At 42.3% G+C, this 27481-nt stretch overlaps 1 protein-coding gene across 19 annotated transcripts in view; it reads left to right on the top strand.

Moving 5' to 3' along the window:
• Positions 1 to 27481, top strand: part of KALRN (kalirin RhoGEF kinase) — a 615365-nt gene that overhangs the window by 440594 nt on the left and 147290 nt on the right. For 6 of the 19 annotated variants that reach the window (XM_033132531.1, XM_033132549.1, XM_033132567.1 and 3 more), the window contains exon 34: positions 2182 to 3681. The exons of the other annotated variants lie outside the window; for them this stretch is intronic. In XM_033132531.1, coding sequence (XP_032988422.1) covers positions 2182 to 2244 — 63 coding nt within the window. In that variant the 3' untranslated portion in view covers positions 2245 to 3681. Of the gene's footprint in view, positions 1 to 2181; positions 3682 to 27481 lie in introns of those variants that run through there. 19 annotated transcript variants of the gene reach the window in all.

The following is a 27481-nucleotide window of genomic DNA, read 5'->3' on the forward strand; positions in this document are numbered from 1 at the left end:
TGTCATTTTTTAAGTTAAAAGCTACATACACATTGGTGTTTACTGTTTCAGGCTACCAACGAGGCTGTATAAAATAATGGCTTCCTGTGTACATGTCTGTATTTTCTCAGGGCTTTAGAGAACAAGCGTTCAGTTTGCCTACATACATTTATGAAACCATCACCAGACAGATTTGCGGGTGCACAGAGACAATCACAGGTTGAGGTTTAAGAGAGGATCAATGTTTTTCTGCAAAACCTAATGAATATGTATAATAAAGTGACCCAAACCACTTCTAGCTAGGCACTCAAGGATAAAATGGATCCTCAAAATATGTGAGGGATGCGTTCCAAGACCTTTGGAATCCACAAACATACAAATATCCTTTAGCAGATGGAGTCTCCTTGACAAGAGGCAGCACAGCACAGTGGGTAAGGAGAGCTTTGGAATCAAACCACCCTCAGTACAGATCTTACCTCCTCCACTTGCCAGTTGTATGATCCTGGGCAGGACGTCTCAGTGCCTCCATCTGCAAAATGGGGGTAATGATATTACCCACCCCGTAAGGTTGCGGTGCAATTATGTGAGATGATGCATGCCAGACATTCAGCACTTTGCATGGAACATGCTAAACACTCAATAAACATAATCTATTAATAATAAGTACAAAACTAATAATGACATAAATGAGATAATAATGATGACAATAAAATATTTTTAAAACTGTTCTCCCTCTTTAGAATTTTAACCACTGTATAAAGAACAGAATGTCAAACTCAGTATTTATACAACTATTAAATTCTGCCACCAAAATAAATTCCACAGACCATATGGCACACCTAAAACTAAACTGGTAATGGCAGTGAATTATGACGTGGGGGATTAGCTAATCTGGACAGTTGGTGCCATCTCCCATTCATGGATATGATCTGAAATTCAGAAGACCCTTTGCCTGAGCAAAGGTGAGCTCAGGGGTCACCAGTACCTTGACTCTGAGTCATTGCACAAAAGCGTGTGTACAGCTCCTGGCTTTCTTCAGAATCTCATCTCCCTCCAAATCTGAAGTATCTCCTGCCTTCCTCACAGATCAGGGTAACCACCATTTGAACTTGATGCTGAAGTATTTTCTCTTCCTGCATGAACAGTTTTTGCCTGGCTGGAGTTCTTACTAAGGGAGTTTGAGACTGTTTTTCTCGTTTCTATATGGCAAGTGTGATGGAGCCTTTGACATCATGAACTGAGCTATGGTCAAATATGAGATCATGCTCTTTAATTTATCTTGAACTTTTCTCTTGGCTGAGAGCCATTGCTGTTTAGAATATGTCACTCTTCCAATTGCACAAGAAGTTGACTTTCTTTGAGCGGCCATTGTTCTTAAAGAAACAATGATTCCATTACTTCAGAGGGCCCAGTAGAGATGGTTTGACCACATTGGGTCCATATCACGGCTCCCTCGTTAGCTCACGCTCTCACTCAGTGTGATCCAGTCTCTCAACTGGCCATGCAGCCTGCATGAACCAACCTCATGCCTTGGGAAAATTACAGATTGCCACATGTCTTGGACCCTGGAAACACTTGAAATAATGAATGTTACGTCCATTATTGCTAAAGATCTGCTGCATACATGGGTAAACTTTTCTGAGTTTCTTTCCCCCAATTGAATGTGATAGCAAGACTTGTTGGTAGGGCATAGGGACCCTAAAAGAATTGAAACAAGAAAACAAAACAAAAAAGAAAGGTATAAAATAAACACTCATGATCACTGCCTCTAGGACCTTATGTTTAATGCATCCCTATTTATATTACTCCTGGCTCTACTCCTGTTTATACATCTGGGACATTGGGAAGCCATTGCAGGATTGGTCTCCGGGAACTAATGCAAGGAACAGCGTATGGGTTTGAGCCCTGACAGAGTTAGCAAGAGGGGCCAGTGAGCGATCCTCATCTGGGTCCTGGACTAGGTTGGCTCCTTCGGAACCTTCAGACCAAACAATGTCCCACACAGCACTCTGCTTCCCCCAGGTCCTCTTCTAACAAAATGATCATGTATTTGCCACATTACACTCTGTGCATTGGGTCGCTAGAAGTACAGTAGGTTGCACTGATGACTTAACTCTGTTTTCTATAAAGGGCTACGTGATCTCATGCAGATTTTTGCAAAGTCATATGCAAGTCACAGAGCCCCGGCCCTTTTCTTAACAGGATGGCAACCTTGTTCCTCGGTGGCACCTGGGACCTGGAGATCCTTTCTCCACTTACGTTTAGCGCGCAGCCTGGGACTTGTCCCTGCAGCTCTCCGGGTTAGCCGTGCCGCCGTTGAGACCTCCCATCTGGACTCCCATCACCCACCTCTCTTGAGACTGCTCTGGCAGGGCTGGTGTGGGGTGCAGCCTTTGCTCGGAGGGCAACATGTTCCAAGCAAAATCTGCCCGCCTGGGCCATGGGCTCACCCCTCAGAGCTCCCTGCTTCTCTACTGGGCGCAATTCGAGATTGCCAAGCTTCTCTCCGAAGTCTAAAGTGGTGGGACAGTAGGGAACTATGAGAGGCCTCATGACCCAAGGTACTTCCCCCAGCTCCCAAACTAAGCAACAGGCATCCCAGGCCCTCACTGCCCGAGAGGTCTGCAGTGTGAGTGGAGGGGTTCATTAGAGGGACATACGTGTCTCTGGAGTTTATCTCCAGGGTGAATATTTCTATTGTCAGTGGCCCCCAATCTGGAAGATCCCATTGTTCTAATCTAGCCTGCCTCCCTGACATCATGAGAAAGAGGGAACAGGAAGAAGGGATGGTTTGTGATGGAGAAGAGGAGGGTTAATGCTAGCTGTTCCCAAACATTGGCAGCAAGCACTTGCCCAGCAAATGTTCTGTCTGCTTCAGCCTGCCCAGGTTTTGGCAAGATTCTCTAGTTCCTCCTCCCTAACCAACCTCACTCCTGAGGTCTCTGGTTTCAAGACCACTCGCCTTCAGCTTCTTCCAGATTAGCCTGTTGGGGGTTCGGATGGGAAGTAGGGGAATAAATAAATGAAACAATCTGGCCACAGGCTGATGATTGTTCAGACTAGATGTTGGGTACGTGGGCATTCATTATACCATTCTCTCCACTTTTGTATATGTTTGCAATTTTTCATAATAAAAAGTTAAAGAATAAAAAAAAAAAAAATTCCTCCAGCTTTTAAGACACTCAAGAGAGAGCCCCAAACCCTAACACAGAGTTTCCTGGAAACGCCACACCAAGGCAAGAGGCAAAGATGATTCCATTACTTATACATATACACATATATATATATGTATATATACATATTGATTTTCTAATTTTTTTAAAGGCCTACTGCTTTATTTTCAATAGACTAAACCTTATTTCTAAGAGGTCCCGAAGTTGGGCTTACTTCCCCCAGCTGGGTTATGGGGGAGGGCTGGTCAAGGGTTCCTTAAAATCCTGAAAGTTTACATTTCCATGTGTCTCACAATCTTACTGTGAGGATGGGACTTGTTCAGTGTTCTGAACTTTGGGAAAGAAACGTTCTCTCAATTCAAAGAGTCATTCTCTGGAATTGCACCTGGCTCAGGAAGGGACTGTCTTTGTACTTGAATTTAAATCCAATGGAGAACCTTAACACGGGCATTTGCATGACTGAGAATTGCTGCTGTCTTTTTTCCGGATGTCACTTTCTTGAATGTGTTCTAATAAAAATGATTCTAAAGCAGGCTGTTGAAATATAGTGATTTATAAATACTTTCTGTTGAGTGCTGAGGCCCTTAATTTTCTACCAAGAATCTACCCCGCCCCACTTTCTGGAAAGATCTGTCTAGCTGGGGACAGATGCCATGAGCGTACGTCTGGCATGATGGCGGCACCACTGCAATTACCATCACTAATAAGAATTATGTCAACCACAGCCATTTTGTCTTCTGGTGGCCTAGAAGCAGACTTCATTTTCCAGAAGGAAGGTGGCCATATGTAGTAGATGAGTGTGAAAGTGGAGGAGGCAAGGCAGAAGCAGGAGTGTAATTCACTCTCCAGGGAGCAAGGTGGAAGGAGACACAAGGGAGGCAAATAAGAGAGACAGGCAAAGTTCAAACTCGTTCTGTTCAGTGATAAATCTCAGCACGTTCAAATGATAATCGATTGTGCAATTTTATTTACAAAATCGCACCATAGTAAGTTACAAATGTCAAAATCTCATTAAGCAAACTGGAAGCAAAAGGAGACAATATATGTTTCCAAAGATAGATATTTTGAGGAACACTTTTTTGTCCCAATCTTTATCCCCATTGAGCCAGACTGGCCAGGACACTCCCATGAGCCAGTTCTTTGGGAAAGGAGGCATTTTAAAAACCTTACAAGGGGCAGGGAAGGCAGATCCAGATAAGGAAGTTTTCATTTGCAGAGCAACTTTTTCCTCCAGAGGCTGGGAAGGCACTTGGTATACATTATCTCCTCTGATCTTCACAGCACCGCTAGGCAGGCAGTACTCTCTTCATTTTCCAGATAAAGAGGCTGAGGCTAAGAGAAGTAAATCACTTGTACAAAGCCATAAAGCTAGAAAATAGCAGATCTGTGATTCAAATTCAGTTCTCTATCCCCAAACCCATGCTTTTGCAAACCACAGGGCTGACGGTCCCCTGCCCACCCTGGGCTGTCCCTTGTCCGCTGTCACGGTCCTCACTTGAATGAACTGTGCAGCTTCTGTATACCCTGGGTTTTCGGGGAGAGCTAGAGCCAGCATCTTGCTCTTCCTTGTGTAGTTGGAGATCCCATCCCAGCCAGGGTCTTTGCAACCCACATCCATGTACCTGGGACTTACAAGAGCAAGGCTGATGAGGCTGAGAGCACCATTTGGTTTTCATAGGGATGTGCTTATCATCAAATAGTTGAGTGCCTACAAGTGCTGAGCGTTACGATCTAGGTGAGCAAATGTAGACTCAGCCCGTTTTCACGGAGCTTGCCAGTGGTGGGACAGACATTAACCAAGTGACACATGAATGGGTATGTAATTACAACTGGAAGGGACCTTGGAGATAACAGGTGCACCTGAGACCCGGGGATGCTAAGCAGTTTGCCCAAGACCATATGGCACATTAGGGCAGAATGAGGACTAAAACTCAGAACTCCTGATTTTATTTGTGGACAACTTTTATCCCTACCAGGTCACACTCTAATCTGTTGTGTCCCATAGACTGGCCCCTAAGCCCGGCCAGCCATATAAACATGTTGATCCATCAGTATGCTCTCCCCATGCCTACGAAAAACCAGACAGCACATTTTGTAATGATAAACAGTATAGTTAACCAAACCCTTGATGGCATTTACCAAGCCTTGTTTGCAGAGTTATTTCAAAACCCAAAGCACGAACAGAGAGGTGAGGCTCCCATGCTGTAGCGATACTGCCTACTAACGATGCTTGCAGGTGTCTCAGTGTTTTGCCCTGACCCCAATATTTTCTCATCTCCCACGTTCAGCAGTCATTCATTCACTCATTAATTCAATAAATATTTATTGAGCACTCACTAGGTATCAGGCACAGTTCTCAGAGCTGGGGACACAGCAGTGAACAAAACGGACTGTCCCTTGTGCAGCATACATTGTAGCTGGGGGAGAAAGACAGTGAACAAAATAAATAAGTAAATAACACAGCATATTAGAAGGTGATAAATGCTACAAAGAAAAATTAATCAAGAAAAAGAGGTAGGGAGTGCCAGAGGTAGGGATGCATTTTTCAGTAGGGTGGTTGGGGAAAAAGATCTCCCTGAGAAAATGATGTGCTGGGTCATCATTTTACACACACACACACACACACACACACACACACACACAGTTGTGCGTGTGATTTGAAAGGTCCTATAAGCCTTCCCCTACCTTTTTCAGAAAAATAAAGATTTCTCAGTAGCACATCCCAGAGCCCAATTTCTAGCTTTCCCTTTTTCCTTTGAGCTGAAACAGTGATTCTCATACTTGAGTGTACATCAGAGTCACCTGGAAGACTTGTTAAGACACGGATTGCTGGACCCCACTCCCAGAGTATGCGATTTAGTAGGTCTAGAGTGGGTCCACGAATTTGCATTCCTAACAAATCCCCAGGTAATGCTGATGCTCCTTGTCCAGGGACCACACTTTTGAGAGCCAATAGGTTCATCTATTATAGTTAGAAGATCCCTGTAAAAATGAAACTAGTACCTGATAAAAGATGCAGCCATTCTTTAGGATCCATGGCCATTATCAAAGGAGCTATTCCAAGAGCAGGATCCTAAGAAATTTGACTTTAAAAAAAAAAAAAAACTGGGATGAGTTTCAGAAGCTACAGCCCAGGACCCCAAGCATTGAGGAGTTAGGGCAAAGGACAGGTCCTGAAAAGGTGGAGACCACAATATTTCATAGCTTGTCTATCAGTGCTCTGCTGTACCACTATTTCATAGTATTTAATACTTTTGTAAGCCCTTTTGCCCACGCGCTCTTTTGACACAGTTAACCAGTTACGTAGCAGAACAGGTGTCATTATTACATTCTATGGATAAGAAAATTGAGACACACAGAGCTTACATGGCCTCCCTTGGTCATCAAAGGTGAGAACCCCAGTTGCCTTACATCTAGTCCAGCGTTCTTTCTCCTTTAACACTCTTCATAACACTAGCTATAGCTTTCTCCTAGGGCTTCTACCCCTGGGCCATTAAAATCCAGGACATATAGTCACTTTCTGCCTTTTGCTCTGTTCAAAATCCCACTTGCTGCAAGTAGATTATTCATGTGGGTTATTGTGGCAAACACTAAGCCCTGCATGAGTTTCCTCTGCCATAAACACATTTCTCCTCTTCTACTGCCAGGTATTATTCAGAGAAAATGCTAACTCATTTTAATATTCGCCTAAGCTAGAACTAATCATTATGAAAGCAAACCTGCTGGGGGAAAAGCACACATAATGCTTCCCAGAGGCAAATAGAAATGGCATTTTGATTATATGTACCATCACTTCCTTTCCATTAGTAGAGATAATTGAAAGTTCCCTGTATTACTAAAGCACACAGAGAAATGAGAGTGGATTTTGTTAAATCTGATGGCTGGTTAATCACATTTTCAAGTATTTAAACATACCAAAAAAAAAAAAAATCATGGAAATGAAACATAAAATCCTCCCTTCCAGTACTTGCCCTTTGGTTCTTTTCTCCAGTCCTGCACTGACTCTTCGTAGTGAAAGAGTGAGATCTCCCACTGAATACATAGACGTGACCTTTCTCTCTCTTCAGTTTCCATACTGTTTTTGACCATTCAGGAGCTTAAGGTTTTAGAAGTTTAATTTCTAAAACTGCCCTTATTTGTCTCTCAATCCATTGGTATTCTGACATCTTCCTCCAGAACTGCTTTTGGGACCACTCATTTATTCAGTAAGCATTTATTGAACACTTTATATACCAGACCCTGTAAGAGCCAGTAAACAGGCCACAAAAGTCAGTTAGAAATCATCGTGTCCCCAAAGAATATGGCATAATAGAATCAGTCTGTAAATTACACAGAATAATCAACATTGAAGTATATTCTAGATTTAGATTATAAACCCACGTGAGCTTCTCCCCATTTTTATTCTCTGTACTCACTGTGTGCTCAAATTAAGTGAACTGATGAGCTATTTTACCTTCAACATAAGGGAAAGAACATATGCCTGGGAGGAGAAGAGTGGGGTGAGACTGGGGCTGTAGTCTGTAGTTCTAAGCACACATGGAGATCTGGGTCGCCAGCCCAAAGTGTGGTAACAAGGGGGCAGTGGGATCTAACATCTGCTGTAGATATTCCACATGTGGATTGTAACAAATCAAATATGTGAGGGTCATAAGGCTTGGATGATTAGAAATTCCATATTGATGAAAGATCCTGTGTGAATGTGTTTTTGCTGAGTTTTAGATTCCAAAGTGTGCTATAAAAATAATTCTTTCTTTAAAAAAAAAATAGTTCATGCCCATTGCAACACAGGGACCGAACATGTAAGAAAATAGATTGGGTTGGGAGAGATGGGGTGGGAGGCAGAGGACTCGATGATTTGGGTCAGTGTTAGAGAATCCATGAGAAGAAGACCATAATCCAACAATGCGTGTGTGTCTGCATGTGTGTGTGTGCATGTCTGTACACAAAGACATATGCACAGAAAGACGTTGAAGGCCAGTAAAAAGTCTTTTATGAGGGTGTGAAACCTTTGAATAAATTCCAAAGTCAAAAAGGAAGACAGGCTTAGAAAACCAAAAGCACCGTCAGAAGATAAGGATAAGATTGTAGTTCTGGTGTCTAAGTGGCTGAAGGAATACCACTGACACACCTTCCTCCTGTTTAGATTGGGCCACCTGAATGTGCAGCATCTTTTATTCCCTCAGCACCTGGAAGGAGCTGCTCAGGCCCTGACTCCACTCTGTTTTAGGTCAGGCTTTGTGCACCAAGAGGGACTCCGGGTGGATATGCAGCTAGATCTCAGATCTGTTCTTTGAACCCTATTTCTGGCAGCTCTGCAAACCTGTCCTGACCCTGGAGGGAGTTTTCACAGCACAGGTGCTTTATCCATGCTTACCAGTGCCCATTGAGGGTGCTAGTAGAGTGGTAATATGGCCAGGTCTCCAATGGGCAGGTGTGGTCATGGATCGTGGTAGCAAGAGGGGGAACGTAGAGTGTTCAGAAATAGCAGTGATGGGGAGAAGGTCTCCATGTGTCTGCCTTTGAGTTTCTGGGATGGTGGAAAAAGGAGAGTTATTCTATCTGTAAGGATGTCCAGGGATTCTGTTGCCTGTCAATGGCGACACTTGAATGGTCCTTAGACCCAATCCTAGTGTGGAGTTTTCAGATGTGGCTGGGTTGAGTTCTGCTGGGTGGTTGTTATGGCACATATCGTGCTCAAAAGAAGTACCAGGGTGGGGATGGGGGTGGGGTTGGCAGCTGAAACCTAGTTGATGTAGAAGCAGGGATTCAATTTCGTTGGTGTGGCACTCTCACGCTGAAAGGGACCCATGTGTATGGCACTCCAGGTGTTGCTCTGCGATTGCCTGGATTCATGAGGCCTTGCGTGGGCATCTGGGCCCTGAGAGGAGCACGTTGGTGATAACCTTGATTTACACAGCTGGTTCTTCAAGGCTGACTGGAAGTTAGCAATGTAAATAGGAGGCTTTGTACTTCCAGATTCTTCCTGCATTCTCATTTGGTATTGAAGATACTAAAGTACTGCTTTATTTTTTGGTATTTCTGGGACTATTTAAACAACAAACTTGTTGGAGAGTCATAGATGTAGGCTTCAAAGCCAGGCCATCAAAAATGATCAAAATACTGTCTGTCCACCCTACAAGGCCACTCAGGCAGGCTTAGAAGTGGAATAGGTCATTTAAGAGGGATGCCCTTGCAGGGTCTGATTGATTGGTTGGTGTTGCCGAATATAAGTGGTGACATGCCAGCTTAATGGCACAGCATAAGGTTGCTTGTAGGGCCAGGCAGGTGCATAGCCTAGGAGGGGCCATCACCCTAGCATTTCTAGCTTCTGAGGAAGGAATAATTCAGAAATTAAAGTGAGAAGGTCATTAGCCCAATGACTGTGATGGTGTTACAAAGGTGGTTGCTTAGACTGTTGCCACATGCCCGTTTCCCATCATGCGCTAGACCTTAAATATGGCTATGATTGTCAGAAATCAGGCTAACTGATTTCTCCTGGATTAAATGTCATTAAAGAATGCATATGCCAGCAGAGGTAGGGGTGGGGTGCAGAGGGTTGAACTAGGACAGCATCAGTAGTTACATTGACATGTTGGTCTCTGGCAAATGTTTGGCATGAGGGAGGGGTATCAAGGGTTATGCCCAAAGTAGTGTGATGATTTGGGTTCTAGAGGGTCCCCTCAACTATCAGAGACTATGGGAAAGGCTAATACATCCTCAAAGATCAATTAGGGAGTCATTTGTCCAGAAAACAACAGAATGGATATTGTTAATAATTAGTGACTCTGAATAATATTAGATATCCATCATGCCGTTTATTTATTCAACAAATATCTATAGAGTGTATACTATGTGCCAGGCACTGTGCTAGACAACAATAAGTAAACAACAACAAAAATAGACAAGAATTTCGACCCTCAGGGAGCCTACATCCTCGTGGGAATATAGACAAGTAAAATATATAAAATGCCAGATGATGATATATGCTATAGAGAAAAATATAGCTCCAGGGATGGAGGGAGATGAGGGCCTAGTTCTGGTGACTGACGTAATCAGGAATACAGGATATAAAGAAATTCATCCAAATGGTCTCAAGGCGACAGTGGTAATGAGGCTCTGAGTGTTGGAGGATGAGGGTTCTGCTAGGAGCACACACAAGGTTTTAGAAATCTCTCTTCATTACTCCCCCAAAAACCACGAAGGCTCGAGGAGAGGTAGTTTTATTTAGGAACAAGCAGGAGCTCTTAGGTAAGATCTCCCCCAGGCTTCCTGCCTCCATTGGAACCAAGAAAGTGCCCAGGAATGTGCCCCAGAAGTCAAGTGGGACCCCAAGCTATTCCCTCCACCTCTACCAGGAGACAAAGGGAGCCTTTCTTAGATGATATCAGCCTAGGTTAGAGGAACCTGCATCCATTCAGAGTAATGAGGACCTCCCCTATGGTGGGAGCAAACAGCCCTCCAAGTTTTCACATGGTGGGATTCTTGAAAATAAATCAAGGTATAGTCCAAGTATAAAATGAATCTAAGAACCAGTTGTTCACGGAATACTATTCATAAATCTCTGGAAGTTCAAATGGGGCATTGTAGATTCTGACGAGTGTGATACGGTATTTGTTTTGTCCTTAATAGGTTTAAAATATGAATTCTCTTTGATTAGCCCCCTTGATTCCCAGCAGACTGCAGGGCCCCTCAATCTAGCTTGATAAAGATGCAGCAGCAGCAGCAGGAAGAATAGTTCCCAACCACGCCTGGTTGGGGACAAACCCCAGTCACCAGTACAAGGGCAGAGAAAGTCCCTGTTCTCTTGATCACAAAGAGCACAGGGCCCCCAGAAGACCCAGTGAAGAGGTACAAGAATTCATGCTAGAGTCCTGGGCTCTCACAATAGATGTGTTCAACCCGGCCAGCAGGAAGAATACTCACTCACAGTCATCATGTAAATGCAGCTTCTGCATCGCCTCTTCCCATTAAACTTTGGCAGCAGACTTGGAAGTTAAGGAGAAACTGGTCTCTCCTTCCAGCTACATCAGTGTGCCCTCAAAACACAAGCCTTGAGGTTGAAGCCAAATGAGAGAGGAGCTCAGATGACCGCACACGAGCCCTTCCATTCATTGGTAATTCACCATGTTTCATCTAATGCTAAGACTTATCTCTGGAGAGATACATTGCTAGACTAAGTGCAGAGAGTTGTTTGCTGTAGATGTATAGAAAAATTAGTCTCAAATGGTGTTAGTAGCTCCTCCAGAAAAAGGCTGCATGGGACGAGTGTATTCCTGCTCAGATCTGCCTCCGGGATCCAAGTGATGTAATAACAAACAAAATCGCATTCTCCGTGTGGCTATGAGAAATGAAATGTGGCACTTGGTTATTTTCTATTTTCTTGGATCAATACATGTGCTTAGTAGAGGTGTTCTGACCATACCTCGTGTGAGCCAACCATCTTTTAGCCAGTCCTGATAAAAATTTGGTTTTGAACATGCCTCAGCCGTCATCTGTAAGATGCAAAATCTTTTGCACTTGCACGTAGATGTAGATCGTTAGCTGTATAGTTTTATAGGATCCATGTCAAATCATACCCGTAATGGGATTTGTCATTGCTACAGAGTGAGTTCCATGAGGGCAGGGATTCGTGTCCGCTTTTTTCACTGCTGTATCCCCACTGCCTCTAGTAGTGCCAGACACATTGGAGGTACTGTGAGTACAACTGCACAGTATATAGAGCAAGTGCAATCTCCTTAGTGTGCAGAGAAATATTCTCCAACTTCAGGGCAGCCAGACTGGTAAGCAGGTGCCTCCATTGCACCAATGGAGAGTGGCAATGAGTCTTGCAAAACAGTGTCATATTTAGCAAACACAAGGAGCATGTTGCTTGATTTCCAGATAATACAAGAATAGAAGACAGGTTTGCTGCATGATTTCATAGGCAAAGTTAAAATCTGGAATAGAGGGCCAGGATTGATAAACAGGAAAAGCAACTGAATGCTTAGCAAAGCTCTAACGCTGATAATCAAAGAAGCAAGTGGACAGTGGAAGCCCAGGTGCACAGCCAGGTGTGGGAAACTACCATGTGGTTTCGTCCCTGACAATTCAAAGAAGTCTAACAAATGGTGACTCATCTAGCAGCCCAGTTTTTATTGTGGTCCCCATCCATGAGTTTTCAAATGTACCACTTGACATCTGGGGTTCTGTAGATCATTTCTAATTAAGAATGTCAAATGGCAGGATTGAAAAAGGAAAAGCAGCAACCTAAGAGAGTACAAGTCCCCTCCCCCCACCCCCAAATGAAACAATTGCTATGAGAATTTAAATTTGAAAAGTTTCGCATTTGGTTTGCTTCACCAAGTTGCCAATGAGGACTAAAGTTCCGAAGACAGTGTTGATTGCAAATGCACTTCTCTTCTGTGCCCTGACCCACTCCCGTGCTCATGATTCTCATTAAGCATTCCTGAAGCTCCAGGAAATGAGAATGTGAGAATTGAAGCATCTGTTGTGAGTCAGCCCAAGAGATGGTCAACAATGATGCCAATTTCCTGTTGGCAAGTGAAACTGGCCTTCAGCTTCATTTTCTTGAGCTTTAAGACTGTTCCAAAAATGCACAAAAGGAATATACGAGTAAAATATGGCCCTTGACGAAAAGAATTGTATAGTGCAATTGGCAGAGAGAAAACATAAATGCTCAAAGAAAATTCACAACTGTGTATGATAGGAATAGCTGTTGCATTAGCCTGAGAGGTCCAGAAGCTATGATGATGTCTCCTCCCAGTGTATCTCTATCCAAAACCAAGGATGACTCATAGCATGTAATGGCAGTAATCTTCAGGTTCTTTTAAAAAACTAATAATAATAATTATGGTAATAGTAGCAACAACGACGATAATAAAATCCAGTAGGTCTGCCCAAGTTGCATTCAATTTGTATATGTCTATATTTGTCTTAGAATGGCTCCATGACATCTCTGTCCCTTTCTTTATCTTCCCTACCACTCTTTCAGTGTTCCTGGACTCCTACCAATTTCCATCCCTAAGACAATTTTATCCAGAGAAAAGAATGAAAGTAGACACATCTGCCAGGATAAGCTAGGTTATGCTGTGGTAACAAACAACTCTAAAAATACTGGTGGCTTTAAACAACAAGGATTTATTTCTTGCTAACACTACATGTTCATTATGGATTGACAGGGGGCTCTGTTCATTGTAGGGAATCAGGGATTCTGGCTGATGGACCAGCTTCTAAAGTTGCCAATTACCATCTCAGACAGAAAGAGAATTTTGAAGGGTCTTAATCCACAATTAAAGCATAAAGTTTACTCATATTTTACTAGAAATTATTCAACATCCATGACCAGAACTAGTTACATGGTCCTACTCAATCAATAGGGGCCAGAAAAACAATTGAGTTTTGTGTCTAGAAGGCAGAGAGTTAGAAATATTTGATAAACATCGGAATGACTATGTTAGCAATTAACATTAAGTTATCTTTGTAAATGATTTACATGTTGGTTCTAACTCAGATTTAAAATTTTTTGGATCTACTCAACCTGTGTGTGTGTGTGTGTGTGTGTGTGTGTGTGTGTGTGTGTGTTTGAAACATACACATTGAAGTAACATTATTCATATTTCACTCATTGTTTGCTTTCTCTTACTCCCACTGCCTAATTTCCACTATGCCCTGTCCATGATACTAGGCCCTATGTGTATCGGGTCGGTGCTCATGTCAATGTCTAGTCAGAGTATAAAGATAGGAGGGCTTCTTTTTCTTTTTGAAACTTTTTCCAGATTTAGGGAACCAATTTTTGAGGGTACAATGTCCTGATGAGTCCACAGGGACATGTCTGAGGACTTAATTTATTGCATTATTTATATGGTAACCTGAAGAATTCTCTATTGGCATCTGGCATCAGACTCTATATAGTAGGTGCTGCACAGTAGGGATGTGAACTTATTGAATCCTCTATGGCGGAGTAACTGACTAATGTTGTTGGAAAGGACATTTTACCTAAGCATAAGAACATGATCCATGTGCCCCTTGGCTCCTATTGTAAGTAGTGCCATATGATCGCATGACCTTGTTCTACAAATCACATGGTTACTCCATTATTAAGTAGCTATGGTATCACTGGGAAGCCAGGGCAAGCTCTGCTGTAAAACACATTCAAATTGTCTGCAAACATGAGGTACTGAACACAAGCAGACCAGGCAAGAAAATATAGCACTGCAATGGCATGAAAAGAACCCTGGATTGTAGTCAGGAAATGTGGTTTTGGTCTTAATTCAAGCAAACTAATATTCATATAATTGGAGTTTCCAAAAGGGGAAGAGGGACAGGAAAATATTTAAAACAGTAATGGCTGAAAAAATTTCAAATTTGGTAAAGGCTATAAACCCATAGATCCAAGAATCTCAATAAACCCCAAACTTCAGAACTATAAAGAAAACTACACCAAGACATAAATAATCAAATTAGTCAAAACCAGTGATAAAAAGAAAACCTGAAAGAAGCCAGAGAAAAACAGGCATGCTATATACAGAGGAACAAAGATAAGGGTGACAACATATTTCTCATTGAAAACAAGACAAGCAAGAAGACAGTGGAGCCTCTGAGTTCAATAATGAAAGTAAAAAGAAAACTGTCAAACTAGAATTCAATACCCAGTGAAAATATCTCTAAAAAATGAAAGTAAAATGAAGATTTTTTTTCTGACATACAAAAGCTGAAAAAAAATTATTCACCAACAGATCTATACTATTAGGTTGGTGTAAAAGTAATTGTGGTTTATAAGGTTATAATAATTGCAAAAACTGCCAATTACTTTTGAACCAACCTAATACAAGGAACTATCAAAGGGAATCCCTTAGTTAGAAGGAAATGATACCACAGGAAAATATGGATCTACAAAAATAACAGAACAAAGACTTGTAGCCAATATACTGTCTTAGTCTGCTTGAGCTATCATAACAAAATACCACAGTCAGGTGTCTTAAACAACACATTTATTTTCTCACAGTTCTGGAGGCTAGAAGTCCATGATCAAGATGCTGGCAAATTCCATTTATGATGAGGGCTCTCCTCCTAGCTTATAGATGCCACCTTCTCATTGTGTCCTCATGTGGCCTTTTCTCTGTGCTCACGTGGAGAGAGCTCTGGTGTCCCTTCCACTTCTTGTTCGGACACCCGTTCTGCTGGATTAGGGTCCCACACTTATGACCTCATTTAACACTAATCACCTCCATAAAGGCCTTATCTCCAAATACAGCCACCTTGAGAGTGGAGCTTCAACATATGAATTTGGGAAGGGCACAATTCAGTCCATAACAAAAGCCAACAAAGGAGATAAAAGGGGATCATAAAACATTCTCAAGTACTCCAAAAGAAGGCAGATGACGAACAAGGGGGGGGAAAAATAGAAGAGAAAAATAGAAAACAAATAACAAAAAAAATAGACTCAAATATAATCATATTCATAATCATAGTAAATTTAATTCATTTAAACATTTTAATTTAAAGACAGATTGGATTTTAAAAATCAAGACCAAACTCTGTGCTGTCTACAAGAAATACATTTTAAATATGAATATACAACTACATTAAAAAAAAAAAAAAAAGATATACCATCCTAACTACTCAAAAAAAAAAAAAGAAAAGAAAAGAAAAAGAACATTGAGTAGCTACATTAACATCAGCCAAAGTAGATTTCGGCAAAGGATAAAGATGTATATTTCATAATGATAATCCAGAAGACCTAACAACCCTAAGCTTTTATGCATATGGTAACAGAACTTCAAAATACATGAAGCAAAAACTGATAGAACTGCAAGGAGAAATAAACAAATCAACAATTACAGTTGAAGATTTTATAATTGAAGATCAGTAAAGATGTAGACTTGAAGAACACAATCAACGACCTTGACCTAATTGACATTTCTAGAACACCCAACAATAGCAGAACACACATCCCTTTCAAGCACTCACGGAATATTTACCAAAAGAGACCATTTTTGTGGGGCATAAAATAAGTCTCATTACATTTAAAGGGATTCAAGTCCTACAAAGTATGTTCTCTCATCACAATGGAATTAAATTAGAAATAAATGGCAGAATGATCTCTGGAAAATTTCCAAGTATTTGGGAACTAAATAACACACTTCTAAATAACCTGTGGGTCAACATGGAAACCAAAAGGGAAATTAGTTGAATTGCATGAAAATAAAAATACAACGTATTAAAATGTGTGGACTGCCACTAGAGAAAGGAAGATAGCTCATGTACTGATGTGAGAGAGCAGTCAAAAATGGTGACCATGAGATCCCAGGTGTGACCACGGGAGGGGCGTTGCTGAAGTGAAGTGAAGAAGGAGCTCAATGGAAATAATGAGGTCAATGAACCAAGAGGCCAAGGTGCCGATGGGCTGCCTACAGGGAGATCAAGTCACTCAAGATAATGGCAGAACTCGGGGTGGAGGGGAAAACTATCAGCCTGGAACCAAAGTCACCAATAAAGGAAGAGTTTCTAGTCTCAATTCTGTTTTTCTTGCAAATCACTTTGTCTCTCTGAGCCTCTCTGTCCTTATGTGTAAATGAGGGAGTTACGAATTCCCTCTCTCTGTTTTAACTTTTGGTAGTCTCTTTGTATTTTTATTGTCTCAACATATATATATTTTACATAAGTCACCCCAGATACTTTTTGGGGAAATGGCAAGGGACTAAATGATAAATGAATACGTGCTCTCTAACATCCACTGAAACCTTGTCGTTCCCTGATGTATGCCTGTAAGCCACATTATCTCTAAAAATGGCACTCAGAGCTAGGCAGCAGCAGGGAAGGTATCCTCCAGTCACTGTGGACAGTCCAAGGTGGATTAACTTGTACAGACAAGTAATTGTATATTGGTTCCCTGAAGAGGAAATCTCCTGGATCTTCACAGCATCAGGAGGCTGGCTCCAACTACCCCAGTTACAGCATGCCTGAGGAAGTCTTCTTCCTTGTATCCAGGACAAAGAGGCAAAGGACCAGTTTCCTTGGTTGGAAAACCAGGAATTGGATCTCCACATAGTTGAGCATTTAAGCAACTACTGACCCCTTCCGCTACCCCCTTATTTCATCCCCATTCACCATGATTATAAGGCTTCAGGAAAATGAAATGTAACAGCTTCTCCTGATGGAAGGGCTTAATCAGACATAGCAGTTCCCCCAGGAGGAGACAGGGACAAAACTCATTGTTCCCTGTCATGTGTCTTCTGAGGACATGGGAGAATTGTGAAGTCCACGGGACACATTCTCCCTCTATTCTCTATCCTTGAAATTTGCAGATTTGTTCAATCACTTAAGTATATTTAGATCTCTTTCAATATTGAATCAAAACCATTGGCCTTGTGCTGAACACATAATAAAAAACGATTCAAGAACTGCGCTTGCCCTTGGAGTGAGGAGTGGAGGTGCATGGGGCTGTTGACAGGGCCAGGAGATTGAAGTCGTCCCAGTAAGGAATAAACTCACAGATATAGAATACGTAGTAGAATCTTTGACCTGGAAGAATCCTTAATGATTATAATTTCGTATTAAGGAATCTGAAGCCCATAAAAGTGGAATACCTAGCCCTGAATTCATATAACTAGTGGAACCAGGACTAGTTCCAGGTTTTCTGACTTGCGGTCCACTCAGGCACAAAGGGAATCTATCGTCTGTGAGACTAGGATAATGCTAATTGAATAAAGTCATGCACTTGGAAGGACACAGCCCCATTTGTGGGAGTGCTGAGTACACAGATGACGTAGTGAGGAGGTGGTTAAATTGCATCCTGGAAACAGTTTTCAGTTAACACAGCAAAACTTCACACAAGAGAACGGGCAACGAGGGAGAAAGAAAGCTGGTGTAAGAAACAGACTTTCTGCATGTGGTGAAACTAGAGAAAGAATGCATAAATAGTTGCGTTTAGTACAAAATTCTCTTAGATGAAAAAGGCATGTTAATTACAAAAAGTATGTTCGCTTTATCAAATGAGAACCATTTTAAGAAAATGACTGTGGGTGGAAAACTGGACATGTATGTGGAAACCTAGCTTATAGTCATTCAGGAAGCCTCTGGAGGAGATGAACCTGTGACGTCAGCATGGGAGAGGGTTGGTTGGCAGAGCCAATGAAGGAATGGAAAGTATTTTTCATGCATCCGGAATGACCTGAGCTAATGTTTAGAAGCAGAAGCAGAAGAGCCCAAAGCAATGATGAAAAGGCTCCCATGGTTGGAATTTAGAGGACAGGACACTGGGGCACTTTGGGCAGGTCAGATGCAAGCAGGCTGGGAACGGTGCTGAGACTTATACTTACTGTGCAGGAGAGTCACCAAGGGCTGAGATGTCTGCAGGAGAGGCGGTTTCCAGGGCTGCGTTCACACAGGCAGGTAGGGGATTCTAGGCTGCAGGACCGAAGTTCATCCAGAAAGCACACAGAGCAACCAAAGTTTGCTGGTAAAGGCAGACGGGTAAAAGTCTATGCAGGCGACATTGGGTACAAGAATTGACTGCTAACTGTGAACTTCCAGAGGACAGGAATCTTCTAGAAGTTTGGGGTTTGGGGAAACATGGGATTAAGTGGTTTCACTCAAGATGAAGAAAAGTTAGTAAAGAAAACTGGTAGAAGTACTGGACTGCTGTTTTGGGGGTAAAAGCTGAGTTAATTGATATTCATTACTGCTTAATAGGTTTAGAAATTCAAGACTAGTCCTATGGAGGCTAGTTATCCCATCACGGGCACTTTTCCTGCAATTTTTTTAGCTCCTGCCAGGAAGCTATGTGGGTCTTTTAACAAGTGGGAAAGGATCAAAAAGAGTCTCCCCAGGTTGTAAGTTTAAAAAAGTCAGTACATGATTGTACAGTTTATTAGGCAGGTAGGTAGGGGGATGTTTCATATAAAGAAGAATTTTTAGCACTATAAATGTGTAAACACTTTTGCACACATTAAAGTTGTAAACATTAAAATATATAAAATGAAGCAAATTTGAAAAGAATCTATATTATATACAGATATTCTCACAAAACCTCGGTCATTGTCAATCATTCTAGATTGCCCTGTATTTAATTCTTCTTTCACTAATTTACAGCTTGTTTTTAATCTTTTCTTTTAGGCAGAGACTTTCTGGGCAATACTCGAGTTTTCTAAGAATGCTGAGCATAACTTGTGTGAAAACTTTTCCCTTCAGCCTGTTTCAATCTGTTCTGGTCACTTGGGTCTCAGAGCAGCTGTGTCCCCGGCACTGCTGTCAGCTGAACTTGCATAATTAGTTCTGTGGCGTTCCCCTCACTCTCTTTTGTCAAAGATACGGGTCTTGGATCCAAGCTGCTTTTGAATTTACTTTTCTCCCCTGATCAGAATGAGAAATCCTGGAGATAAAATAACACTTTCAAAGTTCCCATTTCTGTCTTCCTATGATCCTATCGTCTATATCAGTTAGGATTTTAGAAGACTCGGCGGTATATATATATATATATATATATATATATATATATATATATATATATATATATATAAATACTCCAAATGACACTGGATTAAATAAGACAGAGGTTTATTTTACTCTCACATAACAGATACCTAAAGATAAGCAGACTTGGTCTGGTGGGGAAGACCCACAAACTCACTGGGAACCGAGGCTCCTTCTAGCGATTCCCCTCCATTCGTAGGGTTTGGTCTAACTCATAGTCCCAAATGGCAGGTGTTCCAGGGAGCAGGTTGAGCAAAAGGGCAGAAAACTCAACCCCTATACATTAAGGACACTAGTTTTAACCGATACGCAGGCTTACATCTCACAGGCCAAAGCTTGATAATATGGCTGCAAAGGAACCGAAGGAATGTAGTCTTTTACTAGGTGGCTGTGTAACCCCCACCCCCTCAAAATAAGTCTATTACTAAGGGAATCAGAGCAGAATGGACTTGGGATCTTTCTATTGTATCTCTTATTATCAGAAAAATTAATGGCAGTCCATTGTTAATTCCTTCCTCCACATTGTGTGCTTATTTTGTACAGGCAAGTATTAGTATAGCAAAAGTATCCTTGAGACTCACAACTCCTAACTCTTTCTATATATCATAAAAGAGCACTGAATTTTCCCCTTAATATTCAAAATATATTGTAAACAAATTTTTTTTAATTATTAGGAATTTCCTCAAAATTAAAGATGACCCAATGAATAGTCCAAAACTGTAAGCCAATACAAGGCATTTAAAAGATATACTCTCCATATTTCCAAAAGTACTTGAAAGAGTTTAAACACTAAGAAACATGTGAAATTTTATGCAATTAAACATAAGAGAGTCCATATGAAGGAGGCAAGGGAGGTAGAAGTTTCTAAAATGTCAGGAAACAGAATACAACACTTTTCACCTACTTCAGCAAATTCAAATCAACAATAATTTAAAACCCTCTGTATAGAAGACATTTTTTAAAAACCACACTGGCTTTACTGTTCATTCACTTTGAATCCCCTGAAAGACACAGAAATGTAGACAAATAGCCAAGGCAAAAATGTGCTGTGGTAAAGGTACAAGTAGCCATCTACTGGAAAAGGAGAAGAAATGACTTGGAATTTCTGGCGGTAATGACGTGGATGGGAGCTGCTTGTGGGGGGGTTCATGAATGAGGCTGCATTTGAGCTGGGCTTGAAGGTGAGAAAGGATTTCCAGAAGGTACGAGGAATGTGGATTGGGAAAGGAAGGTAGAACCTATTTCAGACTGAGATAAGGCCATAAATAAAAGCCAGGGAGTTGGGAAGATATTGGGTATGTTTGGGAACCAGCCAGCGTGGGTGTACTGGAGCACAGGGTCAGTCTTGGTAGCGGATGAGCTGGAAAGATTGAGACATGGGATCTGGCCTTCAGTTATATGCTCAGGGATTTGGACCTGGTTCTCTAGGCAGTAGAGGAGCTGGAGAAGAAGGAAGTTGAGTGTGTTCGTATTTTATGACTTCTATTTTCTCATCAAGCCATGACAAAGTTGGTTAGCTTATGAAAAGCATAAAGGGTTTAGACAAGGGATAATATGGTAATTTTCCTTGTTCAGAAAAGGAATGAACAAGGACCAGGGAGTAATCTCAAAGTCCCCATTGAGGTGTTGGAACTAAATTTGTATTTAGATTTTCTGACAGCAAGCAAGAGCGAAAGGCAAACAAGTTAGGTTAGGTAACATTTTGGTCTTTGACAAGTGCGAGAATACTACGGGGCATATTTCTTAAGCGGCATTCACATTTCAAGACGTGCCTTCTCTCAACACTGCCTTCTTTCAGCACAGTGGGATGATTTTGAGTGACCTTGATAATATGGGAACCAAGGAAGATGGGATTGAACAGCTGAAGAATGGGGGGAAGGGAGGAGGGGGAGAAAGAAGAGAGAGAGAAACAGGAGAGAGAAGTGGTATTTGTCGCTCTTAGTTGGGAGGTCAGGAGAAATGTCACTGGGTAGTCGTAGCTTGTGGTCAAGGGAATAAGACACATGGGTGCACTGTGGATAAACCGGCTGACATTTGCAACAAGTTCTTAGAGCAATGCTATATATTCCAGGGCATAGTGACATTAGGAGAAGACGAGTTTCCCTAAAGAAACTTTGAGCAAGAAAAATTTGTGTGGAAACTAAGAAATGTAATCTGTGGAGCTGGAGGGAGACAGACTTTACCTTGGTTTGTTTCAGAAGCGTACGATATGTGTGGAGATTTCAGTAGAAAACCTTTCAGGACGACAGCTCTGTAGCAGAGCTCAGGGTGGGACCCCAAAGAGCTCCGGGCAGCTGGAGCCGCTCACAGCCACGCATGTACTCTGCGTCCTGGGCATTCGCCATGTGATCGGTGAAGGGCAAGCTGTGAATCGAAACTCAGCGTTAGAGCTTAAGGATGCTTTTATATATTTTGTCACCTACCCAATGCTTTTTTATGGATAGATGAGTACAATTATAGGCCCAGAGAGATCCAGTGGCTTGCTCAAGATGACCGTCCTCTTAGGGACAAAATCCATGGCTGCCCAGACTCTTGACTCCTGGTTCAGTGCCCCCCAACCATGTCTACTGTGCTGTCACATGGTGTCCTGAGGGCTGGTGGAGTCCACTGTGAGAGAGCCATCCGAGCTCTGTACACGTCCTTACGGCTGGGCATGTCACTCCCAGAGAAAGGCCACTGTTCAGAAGAGATCTGCAGCCTGCAGGTGAAGAGGAGCCGAGGGAAGCAGTCAGATGGGGATTTCAGGAAATATCCTAAAATGGTTTTAGAGGAAAATCTACTTACCACTGAGTTTCAGGAACATTAAAATGCAGTGCAGGGGCATCCAGATGGCTCAGTTGGTTAGAACGCGAGCTCTGAACAACAGGGTTGCTGGTTCGATTCCCACATGGGCCAGTGAGCTGCACCCTCCACAACTAGATTGAAGACAATGAGCTGCCGCTGAGCTTCTGGAAGGGCAGCTGGTTGGCTCAGTTGGTTAGAGCACGAGCTCTCAACAACAAGGTTGCCAGTTCAATTCCCTCATGGGATGGTGGGCTGTGCCCCCTGCAACTAAAGATTGAAAGTGGCAACTGGACTTGGAGCTGAGCTTCGCCCTCCACAACTAGATTGAAGGACAACGACTTGGAGCTGATGGGCCCTGGAGAAACACACTGTCCCCCAATAAAAACTTTCTTTTAAAATGCAGTGCAAACCATCCTCCTGCATTTAGGGTTTCTGTGCCTTCTGGGGACTCAGATTTTCTTTCTAAAGTGCATTGATCCTCTGAGGGAAAGAGCCCACAGTCAAAGTTCCAAATCCTTTCCCAACTGAGCGTCAAAAGACTGAAAGCTTTAAAACACTGAATGCCGTTCCATTAGAAATGGTGAGTATAACAATAGTTATATAAATAACTTCTCCACCAGCTCATCGTGTACCTCATTGAGACCCAGGATCAGATGCACCCCTGCAGGCAGCAAGCTTCAGGGCTTAGAGCAGAGCAAAATTAGAGGGGAATAAATAGTTGGCCTGGGGGTTTAGTGAGGTGCTGACTAAAGAAGGGCACGTGACCGTTGGTGTTTTTATAGGAACCAGAAAGAAAGAAACCAGACAAGGCTTAGGTTTTCTAGATTCTTTTAAAAGGAAGTAAGGGAGGAAAAAAGAGCAAGAGGTCAGAATTGTCTGATTTTAAAGACTCTGTCCTGTGGCCAGACTATGTGTCCTGGTTTTTTTGGAGTTTCGTAGACATACGATGGTAATATGGTTACCATCTGTATTAAGGTGAGTGGCTGCTTGAGTGGCCGGCTGTGCATGAGTAGTTGAGAATCTTTGACCCACATTTATACAGTTTTAGAGCTGGAATGGACCTTGATGATCTTTTAGTCCATGCTTTCTGTTTTATAGATGGAAGAATTGTAGCTGAGAAAGTTGAAGTTCCTTCTCGAAGCCACATAACTACTAAGTAACAGAGCTTGGAAGTCCTATCTAGGACCCTTCATGTTTCGTCTGGAACTCTTTACGTTATATCTGTCTGTCCCGGTGCTATGGAGGTCAATATTTTGGCAGGTCAGGGGCTGCTCAGTGGGCACCATTTAACAAAATGCAGCCTTTTATGAAGCACTGGTTTATGTCCGTCGCAAGTGACATTTAGATGTTCACAAGCTTACTCCCTAATTAAATGCCAGTCAAGCCCCCAAGGCAGAGCGTAGGACCCACATATATCATGGTCTGTCTTTCCATTACTCTGCACTGATTGTCACCTCTTTTGCACAGTGAGGAGCAGTTTCTTAAACGCTGAACACATTTGGTTAGTGCCCAGTTACAGCTTGTTCTGTGAGGGAATAGAGCTCATCTCCTGTGTCTCAGTGCCACGAAGTACAGTTTTTGGTGTCCTAAGTGTTTTCGTTGTTTAATTGTCAGAATCCAGGGAGGTCTTTGTGTATGTGTTTTGTTTTAAAAACCACGTATGATTCTTGGAATTTCATAACCATACGCTTTTGTTTTTTAAATTTCACATCAGCCATGCCAGCGGTAGCTAAATTCACTCAGTTGCAAGGTAAGAGCTCTCTCCAGGTAGATCAAGAAAGGAATGAGTATCACCAGGAATCGATGAGGGAGGTGAAATCTCACCGGAATCAAATACTAGTGGCCACAGTGGATCTAGACCTTGTGAAGCCTGGATCTGTAGGATGAGCCTAAATCCAGGATGTCTGGAGGGACCCCGCTTGCGGTTCCAGGTTAAGACCCTCTCCTCAAGTCCCACACAATATATACTTTTTCTGTACCTTATCACCTCTGCTTACTCCAAGCTTCTGTTCCCTCATAACCTTGGCTTACCTGTGGCCCATATGGCTCTTCTCACCTTTTCCCCCTTCCTAAAAACCTTTACTGCCCTCAGGTAACTGTGTCATTCTCTTGCCATTTCCTAGTTCATATTCTTGAAATATGGACTCTAACTGGCCCCACTCACTTTTTATTTTTTTTGCCCCAGGCCATGTCATTTGTTACTGGCAACCTTTAGGATAGCTTTCCATGAGCAAATGCCCACTCTGGTCCAATCACCTGTGGACACAGGACAAAGTAAGCTATGTGATAGAAGATTACTGTGTAAAGCCTGCCCTATCAGCAGCATACGCAGGAACTCTTATAGAAGCAGTCCTGCCATCCCAGGCAATGTCCTTAGCCTGTTTACTAGAACATATGGTCAAATTATCAGGGAGGCAGCTGAGAGTAACGGAAAGTAGAATTCAGCAACAAAGAGTTTGTGCTTCAGTTCTCAACTCTGAAACTTAATAACTTTGTGACTTTGAGCAAATTATCTAAGCTCTCTGAGCCTCAACCTCCTATCTGTAAAATGGAAATGTGTAAGGATTAAATGAAATAATATGCGTGAAAACATACTGTCATCTATATAGCACCACACTCACGTAAAGCATATTACCTCCTCTAGGCCCTTCCTAAGCATAAAATCGGTTTGTGGGACTTCTGTGTATCCCTTTCTAAGTTGACTGTCACATCCCAGAATGCAGCTTGCACCTCTGGATTCAGGTGATGGCTGTCTTGCTCTCTGAATCTGCAGAAATACCCCAGAGAGATGAAGGTTGTTAACATTTTACAGATAGCTGACCGAAACTAGAGTATTCCTGGAGTGTTTTGTTCAGAGAACATAGGGTGTGAAGAGTTGGCACTCCTTAGAGTTTTCTGACCTGCACCTCCTTTACTTACAGCTGAGGAAGTAAGGCTTAGACAAGTGAATTGATTTCCTCAATGTAGGAGATAGAACCAGAATAGAAGTCACTCAACTGTTGCTGCGTAACAAATTAGCTCAAAGCTTAACAACTTAAAACAACAAACATTTATTATCTAATAGTTTCTCTGGGTCATTAATCCAAGAATGGTTTAGCCGGGTGGTTCTGGCTCAGGGTTTCTCGTGAGGTTACTGTCAAGATGTCAGCCTGAGATGTGGTCTCTGAAGATGTGATGGGGGCTAGAAGACCTGCTTCCAAGATGGCTTCCTCACATGACATGGCCTCGCCATGTGACCTCTCTCTTAAGTGTCCTCATGACATGGCAGCTGGCTTCCCCCGAAGCCAGTGGTCCCATGGAGAACAAGGAGGAAACCGCAATGCTTTTTCTCTCCTAGCTTCAGAAGCCACACATCGTCACTTCCACCGTATTCTATTCATGGGAAGCAAGCCTCCAAGTCCAGCCACTCAAGTGGACGAGGATTAAGCTGTACCAGCTGCCGAAAGGCGGAGTAGCAAAGAACTTGTGGACATTCTTTTAAAACACCACAGAAGATTTCCTTTCATTAATTATTTTCTCTGCAAATGAATTTCCATAAGAAATCAGTTGTTTTTTCCTGAGTTACTTAATGAAAGGTGAATCTTTCTGAGAAGTAATTAGTGGAAGGGTAATTAATTTATGAAGATACCTTCTCAAAGAGTATTAAGAAAACCTCTGTTGTAAATAGGAAGGTAAAAGAAAGAAAAGGTATAGGAGAGAAGGTACAGGAAAAAGAATGTCAAGGGGGGACACAGAAGCAAGGGTGCATTAAATTCTGACTTCTGTGGGCGGCGCTTTCTCTCAATTCAGGAAACAGTATGTCAACACATGCCATGTGAAGCATGTCTAGCGTCTGGAGTTTGAAGCTAAAAGCCTCTTGATACCCCAGTTCTAGTTGCAGAGCATGGCCCATGTATATAAATAGCCCCTATAGAAATACACAGAAGCTTATATTAAATACATATGAGAGGTACTTATAATGTCCATTGGGAACTTGTAAGAAAGAAACATTTCGTAGTGGGGTTTTGGGAATCCTTGCAGAAGATGTGCAAGCCACTAGACCCCTCCCCCCATTGCTGCCACCCACACACCAGCCTTCCCACACCTTTTTTCCCTTGCTTGTATTTTCTCTTTAGCACTTGTCACTATCTAATATTCTAATGTTGTCCTGATTTTGCCTATGTATCTTGTTTACTGCCAGCCTCCCCTACAAGAATGCAAATCCATGAGTGTAATAGTGTTTATTCTGTTTAGGGCTGAACCCCAGCACGTAAAGAAGAACTTGCATAGAGTAAGCAGTCAAATATTCATTGAATGAATAAATTAGATAATTAGTCAGTATACAAGGAAAGTGAGCTCAGCTATAATTGAGCCGGAGAACTTGGCAGGTGGGGCCTGGGGAAGTGTGTCCCAGGCAGATGGGCCAGCTGACCAAAGGCGCGGGATCTTCAGCGCCTGGCCATCTGTGGGTGGGGTGGATTGTAGGTTGCTGTGGCAGAGGGTTAGACTGGATCAGCAGGTGGTAGAGGATGTTTCCGAAGAGGTTAGGATTTTATTATGCATAGTGGGGATCTGCTCAAGTTTTAAGGCCAGAGGTGACGTCTGTGTTTTTTTTCTCTATGGTCTGGCTCTACTTAAGATTATTCAACACTACAATTTCTATGTTACCTAACATTTGCTGGGCTGCTCATTGACCAATGATTCTGATTCCTTTACTGTAAGAAGCAACATTTCATTTTTCATTTTCTCTTTCTGGCACAGGAAGGATAAAATTCTCTAAATATTGGGGTCTTTTATGTTGTCCCTTCTTTGCCAGTGAGCCTGAGGTCAGCATTAGGCCCTGGAAAAGTTTGGTGGCATTTGTGGCACATGTGACATTGTGGCTGTATGCCTAGGGAACAAATCATGAATTTCTTACTATAATTTTCAGTTCCTGTGATGTGCAGGGTACCTTTCCTTTCTCAAACCTCATGGGCTGAGATTTAAAACACTACCTCACAGCTGTTAACAGCAGCTACGTGAAGCGTGGGAAATGCACGCAAAGACACAGCGCTGTTCCTGAAAGGCCAGTAAGCAAGGGACCTCTGCTTCCT

This window comes from Rhinolophus ferrumequinum, chromosome 2, assembly GCF_004115265.2.
Source record: "Rhinolophus ferrumequinum isolate MPI-CBG mRhiFer1 chromosome 2, mRhiFer1_v1.p, whole genome shotgun sequence".
NCBI lineage: Eukaryota > Metazoa > Chordata > Mammalia > Chiroptera > Rhinolophidae > Rhinolophus > Rhinolophus ferrumequinum.